Source organism: Corythoichthys intestinalis, chromosome 1, assembly GCF_030265065.1.
Source record: "Corythoichthys intestinalis isolate RoL2023-P3 chromosome 1, ASM3026506v1, whole genome shotgun sequence".
NCBI classification, from domain to species: Eukaryota; Metazoa; Chordata; class Actinopteri; order Syngnathiformes; family Syngnathidae; genus Corythoichthys; species Corythoichthys intestinalis.
In genome coordinates, this window is record NC_080395.1 from 31,658,077 (window position 1) to 31,679,012 (window position 20,936).

Below are 20,936 nucleotides of genomic sequence, written 5' to 3' on the forward strand. Positions count from 1 at the left end.
ACAATATTTTATGAATTAATTTTCTGTTTATGGTTGCCCAGTCCAGGGTGTAGCCAGCTCTCAACTCTAGCAAATCTGTGACACGAATGTGGACGAGGTGCTGTAGAGAATAAATGCATGAGTTGTTGTCAATGAAAGTGAATGGTTGTCTGTCTCTAGTCTACATGTGCCCTGCAAATGAGTGGCGACCAGTCCAGGATGCTGATCGCCTTTTTCCCGAAGTCGGTTTGGAAAAGATTGATAGCAGAGGTTATTGTCATATACACTGCCACCCAAAAGTATTGGCACCCCTGCATTTTTTTCAGATAATGCTCAGTTTCTCCCAGAAAATGATTGCTATTACAAATGCGTTGGTAGTAATATCTTATTATTTTGCTCGCAATGAAAAAACACAAAACACAAAGAAAAAAAATTTAATCATTATCATTTCACACAAAACCCCAAATATGGGCCAGACAAAAGTATTGGCACCCTCAGCCTAATACTTGGTAGCACAACCTAGACAAAATAACTGCGAACAAACGCTTCCGGTATCCATCAGTGGGTTTCTTACAATGTTCTGCTGGAATTTTAGACAATTCTTCTTTTGTCAATTGCTCCAGGTCTGAGATTTGAAGGGTGCCTTCTCCAAACTTCCATTTTCAGATCTCTCCACAGGTGTTCTATGGATTCAGGTCTGGACTCATTGCTGGCCACTTTAGAAGTCTCCAGTGCTTTCTCTCAAACCATTTTCTAGTGCATTTAGAAATGTGTTTTGGGTCATTGTCCTGCTGGAAGACCCATGACCTCTGAAGGAGACCCAGCTTTCTCACACTGGGCCCTGCATTATACTGAAATTTGTTGATAGTCTTCAGACTTCATAATGCCATGCACACGGTCAAGCAGTCCATTGCCAGAGGTAGCAAAGCAACCCCAAAACATCAGGGAACCTCCGCCATGTTTGACTGTGGGGACCGTGTTCTTTTCTTTGAAGGCCTCATTTTTTCCCCCTGTAACCTCTTATGTTGATGCCTTTTCCCAAAAAAGTTCTACTTTTGTCTCATCTGACCAGAGAGCATTCTTCCAAAACGTTTTTGGCTTTCTCAGGTACGTTTTGGCAAACTCCAGCCTGGCTTTTTTATGTCTCTGGGTCAGAAGTGGGGTCTTCCTGGGTATCATACCATAGAGTCCCTTTTCATTCAGATGCCGACGGATAGTACGGGTTGACACTGTTATACCCTCGGACTGTAGGACAGCTTGAACTTGTTTGGATGTTAGTCGAGGTTCTTTATCCACAATATTTAGTTGAAATCCCTCATCAATTTTTGCTTTCCGTCCACATTTAGGGAGGTTAGCCACATTGCCATGGGCTTTACACTCATTGATGACTGCGCACGGTAGACACAGGAACATTCAGGTCTTTGGAGACGGACTTGTAACCTTGAGATTGCCCATGCTTCTTCACAAATTTTGCTTCACAAGTATGCAGACGGTTCTTTGGTCTTCTTTCTTTTCTCCATGCTCAATGTGGTACACGCAAGGACACAGGACAGCGGTTGAGTCAACGTTAATCCATTTTAACTGGCTGCAAGTGTGATTTAGGTATTGCCACCACCTGTTATGTGCCACAGGCAAGTAACAGGTGCTGTTAATTACATAAATTAGAGAAGCATCACATGATTTTTCAAAGGGTGCCAATACTTTTGTCCTGCCCATTTTTGGAGTTTTGTGTAAAATGGTAATGATTTTTTTCCCCATTCTCCTTTGGGGAGTTTTGTGTAAAATGGTAATGATTTTTTTCCCTTTCTCCTTTGGGTTTTTCATTGCAAGCAAAATAAATGAAGATATTACTACCAAAGCATTTGCAATTGCAATCATTTTCATGGAGAAATTGAGCATTATCTGACATAATTGCAGGGGTGCCAATACTTTTGGCCAGCAGTGTATCAAGAAAACTCTGAACTTGATTTTTTTAAATGATATCCAATATTAGGTCCAGTTTCAATTTTGTATTTACCCAGTACAAAGATAAATATTTTGGAGGAATTAGTCATTTTCAGATGACACCACAGCTGGAGCACTACTGGTTTCAAAAGGAGTTATTTCTATTCGTCATGTGACAGGTCCAATATGTACTTCTATTAAACAAGGCCTATCTATCAAACAGATGACACTCAGGAAGTTGGTGTGACCATGATGTCATGATTCAGATGACTGGTAGTGAAGCAGCAGATGCAATTAATAGTATCCCGTTCATCATACAAGACCTCTCTGTCCTAGCAGCGTGGGACTGTAATCGGTATTTTACGTAACAAGACTGAAGACGCAGTGAAATTGATTGAGGAGTAAGTGAGCCTCCAAATATTCAGCATCCCTGCGTGCATTCCTCGACTCTACTGCATGCAAATGAGGTTGAGCGGAGGGTAAATCCTCTCTGGTGTGCAGATTATCACACAGAAAGGTTTTAGGGCTTTAAATGCTGACTTGTGGACAACATAGCACAGCATACACAAGTGTTTGTGCGGTGTGAGTCCTGTAATTATCTTTTTGCCTTTATACACCGATACAATTGACTTCATGTCTTGAAGACGAAAATCTCCACACCATCAGTATTCTTATGCATTTTTAAATTTAGAATGTATTTTTCTTAATTTCTTATATAAAGGATGAACACATGCCTATTGCTTGTGAAAGTGTTCATAAAAGCAAGATAGCATAGGGTGACCAAACGTCCTCTTTTGCCCGGACATGTCCACCTTTCACGTCGTGTCCTCGTCATCCGGCTGGCTTTTATAAATTCATGAAAATGTCCGGTTTTTATGATTTTTCACGGGACCAATTTGAAGAGAATATCTCCGGCCGCTGGGGGGCAGCTCTTGCCTGTGTTGTCGTGGCTCCTACTAGTAGGGGCGGGAGAAGGAGTAGAGTTTACCCCTTGCATTATGGGCCATTACCGCCATCTACTGGGTTGACGTTTTGGCAAGAGAAGAAGCAGTTACAGACTACAATAAGGAGTAGTTTTAAGAGACGTTTATCGTGCTCCGTACACCTTGCTGTAAGTTTATCTTCTGTTAATGTGGCTCATGTGTCTTCTGTTATATATGATACAATATATGGGTACAAAGACATGCAGTATGTTGTATTAGTCTTGTATTAATTGTTCTGCGTTCGTGTATTTGGTTTAATGTTAGTGTTATATTTTAAAAGTAGGAGCGCCTGCCCAGTTATTAAGTTTTTTTTTTACGATAAATACGTATGTAATGGCAACTGTTGACTTCTGTCGGAGCTTTGTACTGGCGTGATCTGTAAAATCCCGTTTGATGTCAAATCGTTGCGCTACCGATGATTGTAAACTTAGATAGCAAAGTTTGATTTTACCTCGCTAATAGGGTAGCTATCAGTGAGCTAAGCCACGCTAGGCATTATGAGAAACGTAGTTTTGAACTGCTGCGTTTGGAAACATGCTGGTTGAATAGTTTGTCGGTTTATTTTGGTTATTGTTTGCGTGTAATCTAGAACATTGAATGGGAATAAAAATTGAGTTGGAATAACAATTTCTCAACGACTATTGTTGTGATAGTAATTTATAAAAAAAATTATGTGGCACAAGCCTACCGTGTGTCTGTATTGACTGTACTATATTTCTACGGGTCTGCACGCAATTTTTTTTTTGTCTTTTTTTTTTTTTTTTTTTTTGCGTTTTTTTTTTTTTTTTTATAAGAATAAAGCCTGTTAAGTAAAAAAAACTTATTTCCATATAGTATATAATATATACAATATGACTTTTTTTTTTTTTAAATAAAATTGAATTTTTCTGTCCAGACTGAGGAGGCACACATTAAACATATTAAAGTGATATAGGCATCTTTGAGTGAACTGCGAGTAAAATTATCTCGAGGCCGGGCCGAGTGTCTTCTTTTTTGGAAATCAAAATATGGTCACCCTAAGATAGCAGCAATTTCAATGTCCGTAGTACTGCTCACGTTTTGAGCAACCTGTTCAGTTCTGTGTTTTTTCAAGGCAATTTAATTAAATGTCAACTAATTAAGTGATCCCATGCCTTACAAAATCTTTTAAAAGACAGGTTAAATGAATAAAATTTGGTAGAATTTGTTCTGCTAAACCTTTTTAAAGTCCTCATCCCTTCTCGCCTCTCTTATATAACCTCAAATACTACACCCATCGACACAGTTGTTAAGGTCACAGTGGCGGTTCAGTGGCATCATATCATTACAAGGAAGACCTCTATGAGCTAGTGTGGGTGTGCGCGTGCAATTTTATGTACGACTCGGATTCCACAACCATGTGACGGGCAGCATTTGCCGCTGTTTTTCCACGCTCTGTGATCAGATGATTACCTCCAGTCTCTGCTTCATGAGGCTTTTTTTTTTAAATAGTTGAGTGTGTCTGCGTCTGGCTGGCTGTCCGTGTAAAAGAGAGAGACAATTGTGTGGCTGCACACAATCCACAAGTGCTCAGTATGAATTGCCGTTTGACTGAGTAGTTGATTTCCACAAACATCCGACTCTTGTCGTTTCCGCTTTGTCAGTCTGTTAAACACAGCGATACATTTCGCCAAAATATTCTTCTGTTTGATATACACGCACTTTGTCGTAACTCGCGGTATATCACGTTAGTCATGAGCTCGTTATTTTTGGGTGATTCAATTATACGGGCAATTGTGACCATCGATAACTGATGTCAGATATCTGTGCACAGTACACACTGACTGAATACTGTAAATCATATGTACCACCTATATAAAGTTAAATGTCTGATGCGGGCTGTGAACCAATGAGGACGAGCGTTGTCACTTGTCGGCTATTTTGTGTTGGTGACTTTCGATATACAGTGCCTTGCAAAAGTATTCGGCCCCCTTGAATCTTGCAACCTTTCGCCACATTTCAGGCTTCAAACATAAAGATATGAAATTAATTTTTTTTTGTCAAGAATCAACAACAAGTGGGACACAATCGTGAAGTGGAACAACATTTATTGAATAATTTAAACTTTTTTAATAAATAAAAAACTGAAAAGTGGGGCGTGCAATATTATTCGGCCCCTTTACTTTCAGTGCAGCAAACTCACTCCAGAAGTTCAGTGAGGATCTCTGAATGATCCAATGTTGTCCTAAATGACCGATGATGATAAATAGAATCCATCTGTGTGTAATCAAGTCTCCGTATAAATGCACCTGCTCTGTGATAGTCTCAGGGTTCTGTTTAAAGTGCAGAGAGCATTATGAAAACCAAGGAACACACCAGGCAGGTCCGAGATACTGTTGTGGAGAAGTTTAAAGTCGGATTTGGATACAAAAAGATTTCCCAAGCTTTAAACATCTCAAGGAGCACTGTGCAAGCCATCATATTGAAATGGAAGGAGCATCAGACCACTGCAAATCTACCAAGACCCGGCCGTCCTTCCAAACTTTCTTCTCAAACAAGGAGAAAACTGATCAGAGATGCAGCCAAGAGGCCCATGATCACTCTGGATGAACTGCAGAGATCTACAGCTGAGGTGGGAGAGTCTGTCCATAGGACAACAATCAGTCGCACACTGCACAAATCTGGCCTTTATGGAAGAGTGGCAAGAAGAAAGCCATCTCTCAAAGATATCCATAAAAAGTCTCGTTTAAAGTTTGCCACAAGCCACCTGGGAGACACACCAAACATGTGGAAGAAGGTGCTCTGGTCAGATGAAACCAAAATTGAACTTTTTGGCCACAATGCAAAACGATATGTTTGGCGTAAAAGCAACACAGCTCATCACCCTGAACACACCATCCCCACTGTCAAACGTGGTGGCAGCATCATGGTTTGGGCCTGCTTTTCTTCAGCAGGGACAGGGAAGATGGTTAAAATTGACGGGAAGATGGATGCAGCCAAATACAGGAACATTCTGGAAGAAAACCTGTTGGTATCTGCACAAGACCTGAGACCAAAGCCAAATCTACAATGGAATGGTTCAAAAATAAACGTATCCAGGTGTTAGAATGGCCAAGTCAAAGTCCAGACCTGAATCCAATCGAGAATCTGTGGAAAGAGCTGAAGACTGCTGTTCACAAACACTCTCCATCCAACCTCACTGAGCTCGAGCTGTTTTGCAAGGAAGAATGGGCAAGAATGTCAGTCTCTCGATGTGCAAAACTGATAGAAACATACCCCAAGCGACTTGCAGCTGTAATCGGAGCAAAAGGTGGCGCTACAAAGTATTAACGCAAGGGGGCCGAATAATATTGCACGCCCCACTTTTCAGTTTTTTATTTGTTAAAAATTTTTAAATTATCCAATAAATTTTGTTCCACTTGACAATTGTGTCCCACTTGTTGTTGATTCTTGACAAAAAATTAAAATTTTATATCTTTATATTTGAAGCCTGAAATGTGGCGAAAGGTTGCAAGGTTCAAGGGGGCCGAATACTTTTGCAAGGCACTGTACATACTGTAAGTCAGTTAAACGTGTACCTTATTTTTCGGACTATAATTCGCAGTTTTTTTCCATAGTTTGGCTGGGGTTGCGACTTATACTCAGGAGCAACTTATGTGTAAAATTATTAACACATAGTTATATCATTTCACACGTTATTTTGGTATTTTGGAGTGACACTGGTGGTTTGGTAAACTTGTTAGTATGTTCTTTATGCTATAATTATTTGAATACCTCTTAATAGCTATGTTACATTAACATATCGGCCACATTCGCATTTTGTTGTTCATGTATTATGTAACATTATCATACTGTACACTTATTCAGCATGTTGTTCTATATTGTATTTTTATTTTAAATTGCCTTTCAAGATGAAATATCTGTTCTATGTGCTGAATTTTATCAAGTAAATTTCCCCCCAAAAATGTTTTTATCTCTTCATTGGGCATTTTATGGCTGGTGCGACTTTTAGTCCGAAAAATATGGTACTATGAGAAAATCCCAATCAACAGTTACTAACACAGTCAACTAATTTTATGGGATGTCTATGGGGTAAAACACTAATTTTATGACGATACGTGTATATGTCGGAAAACACTCGGGTGACTTAAAGTTCCGCTCTGAGACCCCCAATTTGGCCAAATTCCAAAATTGTCCTACATGCATGTGTGATACATCATTGGAAAGCTTAAAATCTCATTTTTCTAGGGGGAAGAAAAAATTTGAACAGGAGGGCATTTAGAAAAAAAAAAAAAAAATTTAAACCCCTAAACCCTAACTCGAGGTGAGAGTATAACTGAAGAAAGACACCATGATTTCAACGAGATATTATCGCGTACTTACCTTGTTTCGATCCAAACATTCCGTGTAGCATGTCTCACCGAGTGTCAAGACACAGCTGTGAATAGCCACAGCCGGACTTTTGTGGGATTTTATGGGTGAAACTTGGTAATATAACAAGGGTCGCAATGCAGAAATTGCAGACATCAAGGAGTGGTCGAGATTTTCTTTTTCAAATATTTACCCTTTTAAACGTTTGGATCGATTATTTATCATCTAAGATATCGGGAGAAATGCGACAGTAACAAAAAAAAATACAATTAGGCGATAGTTATGAGGTAGATATCCGTGACACTATTTTTTTCGTTGTGACGTAATTTGTTTAAAAGTTTAAAAAAATGCAAGTGAATAATTTTATAAAGCTTTTTTTTTTTCAGTTAAATATTTGACATCAATTAATGATTCTAAGCTAAAATGATAGACACTATGAATAATAAATATCATTACTTGCCTTCTTTTCATAGCTGGGTTGAAACAAAAGCCGTTGCGTGGTGTCTGTAAACGGGGGTCTCCAGGGTAAAACGGACAAATTAAAAATAGTTCGGGGGCTTAAAGCGTCATGAAAGTACTATGGCAGCATATAGACATATTGCTCTATCAAACACAACAGTTCTTTTGGCTTAAAATACAGCAGTTTATTAAGAGGGATGCAAGAGCAGAAACTGTTTTTCAGCCTTGTCTGTGTTTTCCGCAATATATATAGTACCTATCAGATCGATTAATTGTTACACGCCTACTATAAATAGCATATAACATATCTTTTCTCATCGAGTGTAACATCCTTTAACTATAAAAATAAACTGTCTCACCATAAACACTCTTCAATCACTTGTAACAAGAACATAATGGCAACTGGCCAATGTAGGAAGACACTAATGCAGCAGTTTACAACTTGCATCACTGTTATTTGCAAACTGAATTAAATCAAGTGCAAGGGAACCAATCATTTAAAGAACATAAATTCAATTTTAAAAAAAAAGCTAATTGTAGAAGACATTTGGGGTTTTTCCCCTCTGGGCATGTGACGACAAGCCTTCCCACTTTATCTTGTTATATGCTGTTAAATACCACGCACATTGTTGATGATATCACCAATGCAAGGGTGCTGTCAGTTATTTTGCTATCTTTTTGTGGTTTGGTTTAGTGTGTTTGATTAAGTGATGCCGTAATCATGCTTAACTCGTAGGGCGTTATTGACAGCGATAGACGTCCATTCAAATTGAACTGGGAGAGCTGGCAGCTAATGAATGTTCGTTGATTCGCTTCCCCCTTCCCACTTTAAATGGATTGGATGTCGCCTAATGATAAACCTATTTAAATTCACAACAGAAGGATCAAAAGAGACATGATTGAATGTCAGTGGCACTGAAAGAGAGTTCTGCACAAGCTTGTTGATCTGATCTAGGTTTAGCATGTCCATGGGTAAACCCATCACTTAGCTCAATATTTTTTCTTGTTGTTGTCATTTGCAGTGTGCTCGGGTGTGGATCCCTGACGTTGAGGAGGTGTGGAAGTCAGCTGAGCTGACCAAGGACTACAAAAATGGCGACACATCCCTGCAGCTCATGTTGGAAGATGGAACCGTGAGTAGTGCTGCGTTTGCCTTCCACCCCTCGCCACCTCTTTCTCTTCCTACCTCAGACACATCACAGTCTCATTAACATTATTGTTTTTGTTATTAGCTGGCAACACAAATTAGTTTCGTAAGGATGCCATCAGGGAATAATTTAAATGTACAGAAACAAATTTTATTCATCAAACCATCGCCAACAATTTTGCACTTTTGCAATGCTGATGGGTAGATGCTTCTAGCCGTGTCATTTTTTTTTTTCCCCCTGATAAAAGTACAGTTTAACACAGTTAAAGTTCTGTTGTTCTTGGCAGCCTTTTTAATTTTTGTCTTTGTCTTTTGGAGGAAAATACTTATTAGTCTTAGCCACATTTTAGTAATATCTTAGTTATTTCCAAATGTTTTCGTCTTGGTCTAGTTTTGGTCGGCAGTTACAGTTTATTCCATGTATAAATAAATAAATAAAAAGTTTCTAACTATTTCGAATAAACATCGGCAGACGAGCACTTAATAGTAGTCTACTCGGACATCTTCGTGATGATAATACACGGTTAGCAGGAAAACAGTACATTATTTTCAATTAATTAAACTCACCTGGACGCCACGAACTGTAAGTAAAAACTTTTGAAAAGTTAAGACGACACTCACCACACTAAATGCCAATGCTAACGTGAATGCTATGCTAACGCTACAAGGTACATTTGGTGTGTGATAATCACTCAACACAAACCTTCTAAAGCAATCTAAAGCAACATGGCATATCTCACCAAGATAAGAAAACAAAACTTAGCAGGCTGTCCCTGACATGTGTTTCTAAAAAAGGTGAGTCTGGAGCCTGGAGTGGACACTGGTGAGTAAGTGTGTGTGTGTGTGGGGGGGGGGGGGGGGCAGCACGTCACATGAGTGACATGATCAAACACTGCTTACAAAGCAAGCTAACTACACCTACGATAAGAAAATGTCACAGATTGTGAACTTATGACGGAAACTATGGCACATATTCATCTCTGTCTCCTGAGACGAAAACTGGCATTCGTCTCATTATGTTTTAGTTTTAGTCTCCAAAGACATGTTTTTAGCTCGTCATCGTCACGGCGTCCCCATGAAAAAGTTGTTTGTCGACAAAATATTTTCATTATCATCATCGTTGACGAAAACAACACTGGTTCTTACGGTTCTAAATTTGTTCATTTTTGACTTAACTTCGCCTCGTTAACGTTGTGGGTGAGTTGGAGTCATTCAGATATGGAACAAAAACAAAGACACCACTGACAATTTGGAATCGATACTGAACTTAATCGGCATTTATTTTTAATTTGGCAGGAATCGGGAGAACCCAGAGATAACCAAGCATTGGAAGAACAAACATGCAAACGACATTCCCAATGATGTTGATTTTCAGGGTGTGGAAAAAAAACCTATTGTGCACTAAAATACAAAATCTATTTCGTTTTCTTAAGGGGAACCACAGACTTTAGACTTGTAGGTTCTAATAAGCCACAATTGTTCTGTTTTACTAAATAACATTTTGAACATGTTTTGACCTACGGAGGGCGTCATGTTTTACACGCGCAATGCACGCTGGAAGTGATGATGCTGTTGGGCTGGACTGGGAGAATAGCTGTGCTAGCTAGCAAGCGAAACTAGTATGACGACTGGCATGATTTTGTCACATTCTGCTGCTGGTCAGTTTGTTTTGTTACAGAGCTCTGGGATGAGTTCCCAACATCGTACCTGCATCCAATTCCAGCTCATCAACAGTGTCTTTAAACCGATCCTAGGCGGCTTGCCGAGATATTGACTTGCTGTCATTCTTGACCCCTTTGTTGCGAGTTGCATTTTACCTTGGTTTTTCCGATCGTCTGCTTCTCACCACGTTTTTTTTTTTAACTGATCACGACCTACTGTCAAGGACCCTTTTTGTGTCTCCCTTTTCGCGATCGTATATTTTTTGTGTGTTCAATAAACTCTTATATGCAATCCCTATTTTATTGCTGTCTGCTTGATTCACTGTCACTAGACACTGCGGTGAAGTGGGCCGAGTTTTCTAATTCTGTGGTCAAGCCACGCGCACTTTCTTTTCAGTTGCGTTTCCCTTTCAGGTTTTGGCGCACAGAGACAGACAACGCATGTGGGTTGTGATTGCTTTATAAGGAAAATTATGACCCTAATGTCACGCGGAAGTATAGTCCTGAGGTCTATGCGCTTGTCTGTTGCACAGAAAGCGTGGGTTCCAATCCCGCTGGAGACCTTCATTAAATGCTTTTGCTGCTCGTTTTGTGAAATATCAACAGTGCTGTCCTGCTCATCACTTTTCCACTCGGGTTCAAATTCGAAGGGCAGAACCGGCGACATGTTTATGTAGCCAAAGAGCGACACTGTGGAAGCCCGGCAGCACCGCTCAGTGACGTCACCACCCAGAGTGCGTTGCGTCGTCAACAACAATGGCGACCTACTGGTTAAACAAATTTTGCAAATTTTATTAAAACAAGACAGGGGTTTTAATATCAAATTATTATAACTCATACTAACATTTATCTTTTAAGAATTACATGTCTTTCTATCCGTGGTACCCTTTAACACCTGCTAGTCTAATGCTAATTTACAATGGAAGATTCAACCGTTCACAAAAATTCTTAGCGTTTTGAGATTCTCAAATAAACGCCTCGGTAACATTTAACAACAATCATATGCTCTTTGTACGCTGCCAAAAGCAAGTTATTTAAATATGTGCTCCCAAAAATGAGTTTTATTAACCAAGTTTTGGAGAGGCAGCTAATTTAACTGAGCTATAGTTTGATGTTTTAACTACCAGTTAAAATATTTGTTTTAAGAAAGTTTTTAAAAATCATGAAAAGAATCGAATTTGGACAATACGAACTGAAAAATAAAATTGTGATCTTTTTTTTGTTGCAGAGATCGCCCAAACCTATTTTAAGGTTCTGCTGATCACCATTAAATACACTTTGTATGTTACGGTTGTTTTGCTGTGTATCTGTCCTGTTATTAGACACTGTCACTGCACACTATTTAGTTTCAAGAGACAAATGTGTTGATCCGAACTTACAAAAAAGCTTTTGTCGCAAATCAAATAACCAGGCTTTCTGAGGCGTATTTCCTTTGGTGTGGTTGAAGAAGCATCAGACAGCAGCGAATTTTAAATTACATTTTTCCAAATGTAATGTTTGAAGATGAAGCGTGACTGCCAAAATGCAATATGTCACACTGCCATAGTAAACATACGTGTAATCAACAACATAGTTGAGCGGGATTTTTTTTTAAGTCATGAGGAGTGCATCTTATGACATATTCCTGATAAGATACACTCATCTGTGTGAAATACACTTAGAATACATCTAGTGGGTGGCGACGTTTTGTTTATTTCGACGTTGGCTACCCACACGTCCGGCCAGAAATTTTGATTTAGCTGAGCTTCCTCGACAATCATCGAAATGGATTTTAACTATTGCTCCACTTGATGCAATATTTGAGAAACACTTCTGTTGAAAATGTTTCTCCCAATGAAGGCACGGGTAAGTTTTTGTGGTCTGATCCTCTTATAGATCAGTATATAAAGTAAAACTAAAGTTTACATAGAAGAAACAAAAGGATTGATATTTTAAGATATTGATCATAGTTCGTTTGTGTATGAAAGAAGGCTTGAATTGACACTACACTGACCAGTTCTTATATAACACTTGTTTTCATCACTGTTTTCCAGTAAATAGGGTTAAGCAAAAATTATATCAATAATTGGCTCTTTGGTAACAGTTTTATTTGGGTCTTTATGTAATGTTTATTAAGTTTGCAACAGTACAGTCTCTTTGTTCCACTGTGATCAAATTGAAATTATATTTCTTCTGCAAATATTAAATATCTGTCAACATGACCTTAAGCTGACATTATTTTTAACCGCTTTGTTTTTCGTCGACAATGACGATAACGAAAATATTTCGTCGACGAACTGTTTTTTTATGACGCGACGATGACGAGCTGAAAACGTGGCTTGGGGGACTAGAACGTTACGAGACGAATGAGTTTTCGTCTGACAAGACGATGATGAGACGAAAATGAAACATGGTTTCTGTCATATGTTCACAATGTGTGACATTTTCATATTGTACTCTGAGTATGTCAGCTTGCACTGTTGTAGTGTTTGGTTCGTATCACTCATGTGAAATGTGTTGCGCCTCTCCCTCCTCTCCGGGGTTTAGGATGTGTCTCAAGCTAGGCTGCGCTCCATCTTGCTTGTTTGGAAACATGGTAAGATTTGTTTTATCTTGGCAAAAGAGACTAAGTAGTAGTAGTAGTAAATGTAATCCTAGCGTTACCGTAACAGTCGGGTTAGCATTAGCATTAGCTTCAGAATGGCGAGCTTCCTCTTAAAACACTGGGCAGACTAAGGCAGAGCCACTTGGCTTTTCTGGTCAGTAAGTGTAGAAGATGTTAAACTCTTGGACTTTCCAATTTTTATTTATTTTTTTACATACAGTTTGTGGCTTTTAGGTAGGTTTAATTGAAAATAACATACTGCTTTTCCTGCTGAGTGTGTATTATCATCATAAAGTTGGCGTTGTCCTTGTCGACGCTACAACATTTGCTTGTCTGTCTATGTTCCTTTGAAATTGTTGGAAACCTTTATTTTTGGACCGAGTTTGAATTTTACAGACGAAAATATTTTGAGAAACTGTCGAATAAAAATTGACAAAGACGAAAACATTTTGAAATCACTAAAATAGGACATAACTAAAAAGTATTTTCGTCCAAAAGACTAGTGTTGCATCGATACCATTTTTTGGCCCCAATACCGATACCTGGCTGTGCAGTATCGGCCAATACCATACCAATACCACTTTGTTTGAAATTTATTTATATATTTTTTTTAATTGCATACCTGGTATGGTATGGGTGACAATAGTTAAATAAACCTTTGGCTCTCAAAGGCCAAAATAGTGCTAAATTCATGAAATTAAAACATGTATAATACTAGCCCAACAGTAAGTAAAAATACAATGAATGAATAATGAATAAACTTTTCTAAACCCTTAGTTTTGGCTCTCAAAGGCCAAACAGTGCAACTTTCATGAAATTCTAAGTATAATTGACCATAGCATCCTTTCTCTCTATTAGCCTCCCCCCAGCAGTAAGTAAAAATACAATGAATGAATAATGAATAAACTTTTCTAAACCCTTAGTTTTGGCTCTCAAAGGCCAAACAGTGCAACTTTCATGAAATTCTAAGTATAATTGACCATAGCATCCTTTCTCTTTATTAGCCTCCCTTTTTGTGGATCAGCAGCAACACACACTTAGCCACTTAGCTTAGTTTACTTCTACAGCACTTTTGAATAGGCTTGCCACCCGTCCTTTGAAATAAGGAATCGTTCCGAATTGGGAATTAAAAGTTGCGTTCCGTATTGAACCAAGACGAAATATGCGCAATGAAGAGGGGGAAAAAAAACAACACATAAGTCGCACCGGAGTATAAGTTGCATTTTGGGGGGGAAATTTACTTGATAAAATCCAACACATAGAACAGATATGTCATTCTGAAAGGCAATTTAAAATAAAAAATACAATAGAGAACAACATTCTGAATAAGTGTACAGTATGAGAATGTTACGTGATTCATGAACAACGAAATCCGAACGTAGCTGGTATGTTAACGTAACATAGCTATTAAGAGTTATTCGGATAACTATAGCATAAAGAACATGCTAAGAAGTTTACCAAACCATCAGTGTCACTCCATAACACCGAAATGAATGGAATGCAAAAATAAGACACAAGACTGATATATGCATTCAACATGCGGTACAAAAATACTGTATTAGTTTATTATAACAATAAATCAACAAGATGACATTAACATTATTAACATTCTCTTAAAGCGATCCATGGATAGAAAGACTTGTAGTTCTTGAAAAATAAATGTTAGTACAAGTTATAGAAATTTTATATTAAAACCCCTCTTAATGTTTTCGTTTTATTAAAATTTGTAAAATTTTCAATCAAAAAATGAACTAGAAGCTCGCCATTGTTGATGTCAATAATTACACCATGCTCACTCATGGTGTAACTGTTGTAACACATAAAATCAATTGGACCCAAGTGCCAGCAGAGGGCGCCAAACACCAAAAAACAAGTAACAAGCGAACATTAAACTGTACTGTCATTTTAATCTGTTTGAGCGGGGCATGTGTGTTAATTGCGTCAAATATTTTAACGTGATTAATTTAAAAAATTAATTATCGCCCGTTAACGCGATAATTTTGACAGCCCTAATAATAATGTGTTAATAATTTCACACATTAGTTGCTCCAGGGTATAAGTCGCACCCCTAGACTTATAGTCCGAAAAATATGGTAGATACATTACTTTGCACTGTAGGAGTTTTGGGGATGCCCCTTTTTTTCGTCGCCTGTACGGCTTCAGGCACAAGGTGGGGCATCCCTTATTTCTATTTCTGAAAGGTCGCAAACCTACTTTTGAATCAGGTCTCAAATTACTGCGTCATTTCTTTCAGTAAAAGACAATAAAAGTAGACTAAGTGAGCTAACTTTTCTCTTGGTAGCAGTTGCTGCTGTTGTAGCCTCAAACTCTTTGTGTTCGTTCATGTTTCGTCTTCTAATGTTTTATCAGGTTCGGGGTATTGAAACCGGCCGATTTAACTCCACCTCTCGAAACTTTCAGGCCGCAAATCTTGCATGCAGTTATTGTACTCGACGGAGATTATAAACTGAAATATGTCCAGACCGCTGACATTTTCGTCTCGTAGTCTTTTTTTTCTACATATGAAAAAGCTGCCCCGCCATTGGTTAAGAGCGGCTATTGGCCTGCCCTCATTGGTCTGGAGCAGCCAATAGCGATAGCTGCTTGACATGCAAAGTGATCATGTGTCATCACACAACAGAGAGTGTAGTGAGCGTCAGGAGAAAAAAAGGCTGCGGTCAAGTGTAGTATTGGACCAGTAAATGGTATTGGCACCATCTTTGTTGGTACTTGCTGATACCGATACCACCATTTCGGGCCGAATCGGTCCCCCTGCCAATACTGGTATCGGTGAATCTTTACAAAAGACTAAGACAAAAATTTAAAGTGCTGCCAAAAACAATGCTGAGCAATAGGTTGTTTACTTTGTTGCCTCAAAACAGTTCAGTTCTTTGAACTCATCAGCTGTCAGCCCCACAGTCAAATGTATTACATTTCTATTCCAGTCATTGGTAAAGAACATGAAGAACATCACGCAATGCCAGCCATCCCAGTTAAAATGTATTTAAATTCTATTACTGTGAATGGCAGTCAATGAGAAAAATCTTCGGGGAAAATTGAAAGCATTTTTTTCACATTTTCACACTATTGGTTGATCTTTATTAATTTAACCGGAGAACAGATCAAATTCACCTCATTCTTTCCAATGTCATTCAAAAAGTTAGAGAAACTTTACTGTACCATATCTTCGCTGCCTCTGGTTTTAGCCTGATCTGAACTTTTCAGAATGTAATGTTATCTGACTATATATGCCACTGTACAGTTTATTTTCCTCTTGTTTGACTTAACTGTCTGCTGCCAAGTCAACATCACAAATGAGAATATGCTCTCATTTGCCAGGTATGAATATTAAAATTTACACATCTGATAAAGTATTTTTTTAATAATTGTAAGCAAAACAGAAATCTCAAATGAAACAAATGAAGCTCCTTTTTAAAGTGTAATGTCTGTATGTTTGCTGGAGAAGTGCGACATTCCTTAATTGACAGACAACACTACCACCGCATAACCCCCCCCCCCCCCCCCCCCAAATTTAACGAATACTTTATTTTTCAAATTGGTTTTAATGGCATTCACGTATGCTCCCTGATTTTAGCCAATATCAGATCTTTGATGCTTTCAAACAATTTCCCAGGTTTCACATGATAAGTGTCAGAGACCTGGATAGAAAAATGTGAGTAAATGAAATGTACTTAAGCCCATACAGATAAAAATAGACCAGCATATCCTTCTACTACATGCTGTAGCTGAGTTGGACAGTCATGCATTTCATAATGTGGTCATAAATGACATGTTTCTTCATGTCACACTTTCAGAATCTCGAGCACACGTTGGACCCCAAGACCAGGAACCTCCCCTACCTGCGAAACCCTGACATCCTGGTGGGCGAGAATGACCTCACGGCGCTCAGCTACCTCCACGAGCCGGCGGTGCTTCATAACCTCAAAGTCCGCTTCATCGACTCCAAGCTCATTTACACTTATTGCGGTAGGCAGTCTACATTTTGTGTTTTGAGTGTGAATCACAATCAATGCTATGTGAATGGTAATTAGCACATTGCAATAGTACATTATTGAATTCAGAGCATAATTTGTCGACATTATACAATTTCACCTCGCCCCAAGCAGACACCTGCTTTCCACACAAACAAGCTGTAAATCCATTTAAATCCTGTAAATCCATTTATTGCTAACTGTTGCTAACCAAAGCTGTTGCACATAACATCGTATCTCAGAATTGTGTGAGTGTTGTATCACGCTACTTTTTTTTTCTCTGTGTAGCATTAAACATCTTCCAATGCTTAGCTTGAAATTGATTATAATACAGTTTTGATGTGATACAAGTATCTTGACTTAGTATATGTAAACTACACATTGTAACTTTTTTACCAAACTCTTATTCTCACTTAAAGGTACTACCAAGTTTTATTATAGCACAGGTTTTAAACTCAAGGCCCACCGAATCATTTTGTGTGGCTTGTGATTTAATCACAGATATTTAATGATTTCCTCTCCTATTAATGTAAAATAAAAACATTTTTGATCATATATTTAAAAATAGAGATTATTTACCGTTTTCCCCCTTTTTTGTCTTAAATAAATAAAAAAAAAAAATTAAATCCCACTTTGCTTCTTATTCAAGAATTAAAATGCTAAATTAAAAACATTTTTGATCATATATTTAAAAATAGAGATTATTTACCGTTTTCCCCCTTTTTTGTCTTAAATAAATAAAAATAAAAAATTTAAATCCCACTGTGCTTCTTATTCAAGAATTAAAATGCTAAATTAATAAAAATTACTTAAAAAAAAAAAAAAAAAAAGGACATTTACTGTTATTGTTGCTGTCAAGAAGCCCAAAAAAAGAGGATTTGGAAAATTTTCAGGTAAGCAATCTCTCTAAATGATGAGTGAACTATCACAATAGCATCGATTCATTTGTACTGGAGATAGACTGATTATTGGCTGGGCCAATTATCGGCGCCGATATTTGGAAATTTGACGTGTATCGGTATCGGTCATTTTTTTAAATCAGCCAATATGAAAAAGTCTGTTTAAAACGGGGTTATATAGTTATTTCTATGATTTCTTTGTCCATCTAGGAAAATTTTCAGAGAGCTTTTTAGTTAACCTTTTATTCACCTTTATAAGAGATGTTTTTTAGTCTAGGAAATTCAGGTGTTTCTGCAGTTATTATTTATGCAGAAGGTCAGACACAGATTTTTTTTTGTTACAAGGAAATAGCACTAGGTATTGTTCATCTGGTTAACTTGTAGTATGGTATGAGCTCATCATACATGTACACATAAACACAAATAGTATTTCATTGTTTTTTATTGCAGATATCGATCGCAATAAAACTTTTAGACAACATGATTCCATATCTTGTTTTATTTAAAACAGTTTGTGCATGTGCAAAACAAGTCAATAAATCACAATTTATAAAATTCTTTGAAAAATATTAACGAAGGTGGAGCATTAGTAGAGCCTTCCATCATCAAAGTAGAATGCACGTAGTCTCAATATATGTCCACCAATTTACAGTAAGTGTTGTTTTGAGGCACATCAAGTTGTCTTCCCTTGCATAACAGCGTTTTCCACCTGTAAACAAACAAACAAAAAATTTGTAACACTTGCATTGTTGCATTTACGTAACTGTGTCATCCTAAACGTACTGATTAGCAACAGGCTAGCAGCAGATAGCATGTGTTGCAGCAGAAGCAGTACAGTAGTAAATAATATTAAACATCATCATAATTACAATCATCATCGTAATAACAATATCACAGACAACAAGTCGTTTCATGCGCAAGATTTTAGCTTTAGTGTTTTTCGAGCACCGGACACATGAAACTGCAAGGACAGGAAGAACATAACTTCCCACAACAAAGCTGCAACATGGCACGGGCTTGGTTCCACATCTGCCTTCATGAACATGTTTTTCTCCCATGTCGTGATGATGGCAGATGGATGCGGTATTTCCAAATGGTCTTTTTTAAAGGGATTTTGATAAGTGATGCCACTGCAGCTCCACTCTTGTTTTGGTTAGAGATAGTATAAAGCGGAAGTCGCAAGCAGAAATGCGGAAGTACCTCGGAAGCTTATATAGTCCGCAAAATGTGACAACCCCCCACCCCTAAAAACAGAAAGCTTTAAAGTTGCCTACAAATGTTTCATGATTTCAGCAAAGCACTGCTTGTCAAACATGAACTCCTCAGCTCACATTAACATAGTTCCTTGTCACCTGCCTGCCACAAGATGGTGCCAGAGTTCACGGTATTCAATTAGTCTTTATATGAATTCTTTTGCATCCTTAATCATACCGTATGTTCACTGTGTGTCACAGGGATTGTTCTGGTGGCCATCAACCCATACGAGACGCTGCCCATCTACGGGACAGACATCATCAATGCATACAGTGGTCAGAACATGGGAGACATGGACCCGCACATCTTTGCAGTGGCAGAGGAGGCTTACAAACAGATGGCTAGGTTCGTATGAGTCTTGATTTTTTACTTATAATGTAGCTTCCTTGTTGCTCTTTGGTATTTGTAGGTCAAATCTAGACCAGATATAGACTGGACTCACGCTCACTCGTCATATCATTTACAATGTGGAGTTAAAGTACCTTCTCATCTTACTGCTAGCCAGTGATTTCTCACGTGACGTGTCTAATATCACTCAGCATTTAGTGTGCGTATATTTTGACATTTTCGAATAACAGTGTAGCAAGTGTGTTGCACAGCCCCCCAATAGCATTTCAGTTTTGTCAAGAATCAGTTCTGCACCCAAGGCACTCTTAGAGAGTGTTCATGAAAGAGGGCATTCTAAGGAATATCCTGTCTTTTCAAAAGAGGGAGGGCAGGAGATGAGGGTTCAATGGGCAACTTAAAATGAAAAATGTCAAGCGACTCAGAGGCAGCCCAGTTTCTTCTACAGTGATGTACCTGATATCAAAGCACTGAAAAATCACAATGAAGAGAATTTTAGCTGACACTTAATCACACAAAATGAAATACAAATATTATGTTTACTTATTGGCTGCCATTGACGGCGCTAGACGTTTATCAGTTCAAATGGATTGGACGTTTACTAGTGATAGATAATATGTGGTAATTTACAGCATAAGAGTCACATTATCGTCAGTGGCACTAAAGGAGTTATTTAAAAAAATGTCAAATCAAACGCAATTGTTAATCAGTCTTCGTACTGCCCCATAGCAAATAATTGCTGCTCATCTGTTGCTTTATCTCATCTCGTGAGACGAATTTAATCATCTCAAATTTATCTCATTCTCTGCTTATTTGTTTCTGAGTTTGTGCTTGTCAGGGGATGAGTCAAAATGAGCAAAGACATCATTGAGACAAATGAAATTGATTTGAGAAGGGAAATTCTCATAATTGAAAATGGAGTGATACTTAAATCGCACCTTTCCACCTTTTAGGCACTCTAAGTGCTTTGACACAATATCCTCATCGACCTACTGGTGATGCAGCATCAAGAGCAGCGTGGGGTTGCTCAAGGATAGTTAAACGAGTTCATCAGGACAGGGAATCGAGCTCACAACCTCTTGATTGGGGAACAACTTCTATACCACTGAGCCGCACACAGGCTCAAATGCCTTGTACTCGATGTGACGCGCGACATCAATTGAAAGCAACTTCAGAAAGAGCATCTAGCAGTGATGAAGCAAATTTGTTTTATTTTCCTTCAGTTAAAAATTTACATTTTTCTTTGTGACTTCAAAATACTTTCAAATTGCAGACATGTTGGCTGTGAACCAGTAGTTTTAGCGAGACAGTGTCAGCCAGCGTGTTGCTTCTCTCAGTGTTTTGATTACGTAATCACAAG

The 20,936-nt window shown here is 38.2% G+C and overlaps 1 protein-coding gene across 3 annotated transcripts in view; it reads left to right on the forward strand.

Moving 5' to 3' along the window:
* The window catches only part of myo5aa (myosin VAa), a 119,753-nt gene that overhangs the window by 29,961 nt on the left and 68,856 nt on the right, over positions 1 to 20,936 (forward strand). For all 3 annotated transcript variants that reach the window (XM_057837957.1, XM_057837955.1, XM_057837956.1), the window contains exons 2-4: positions 8,717 to 8,827; positions 16,902 to 17,073; positions 19,432 to 19,576. In XM_057837957.1, the coding sequence (XP_057693940.1) occupies positions 8,717 to 8,827; positions 16,902 to 17,073; positions 19,432 to 19,576 (428 nt within the window). The remainder of the gene's footprint in view (positions 1 to 8,716; positions 8,828 to 16,901; positions 17,074 to 19,431; positions 19,577 to 20,936) is intronic.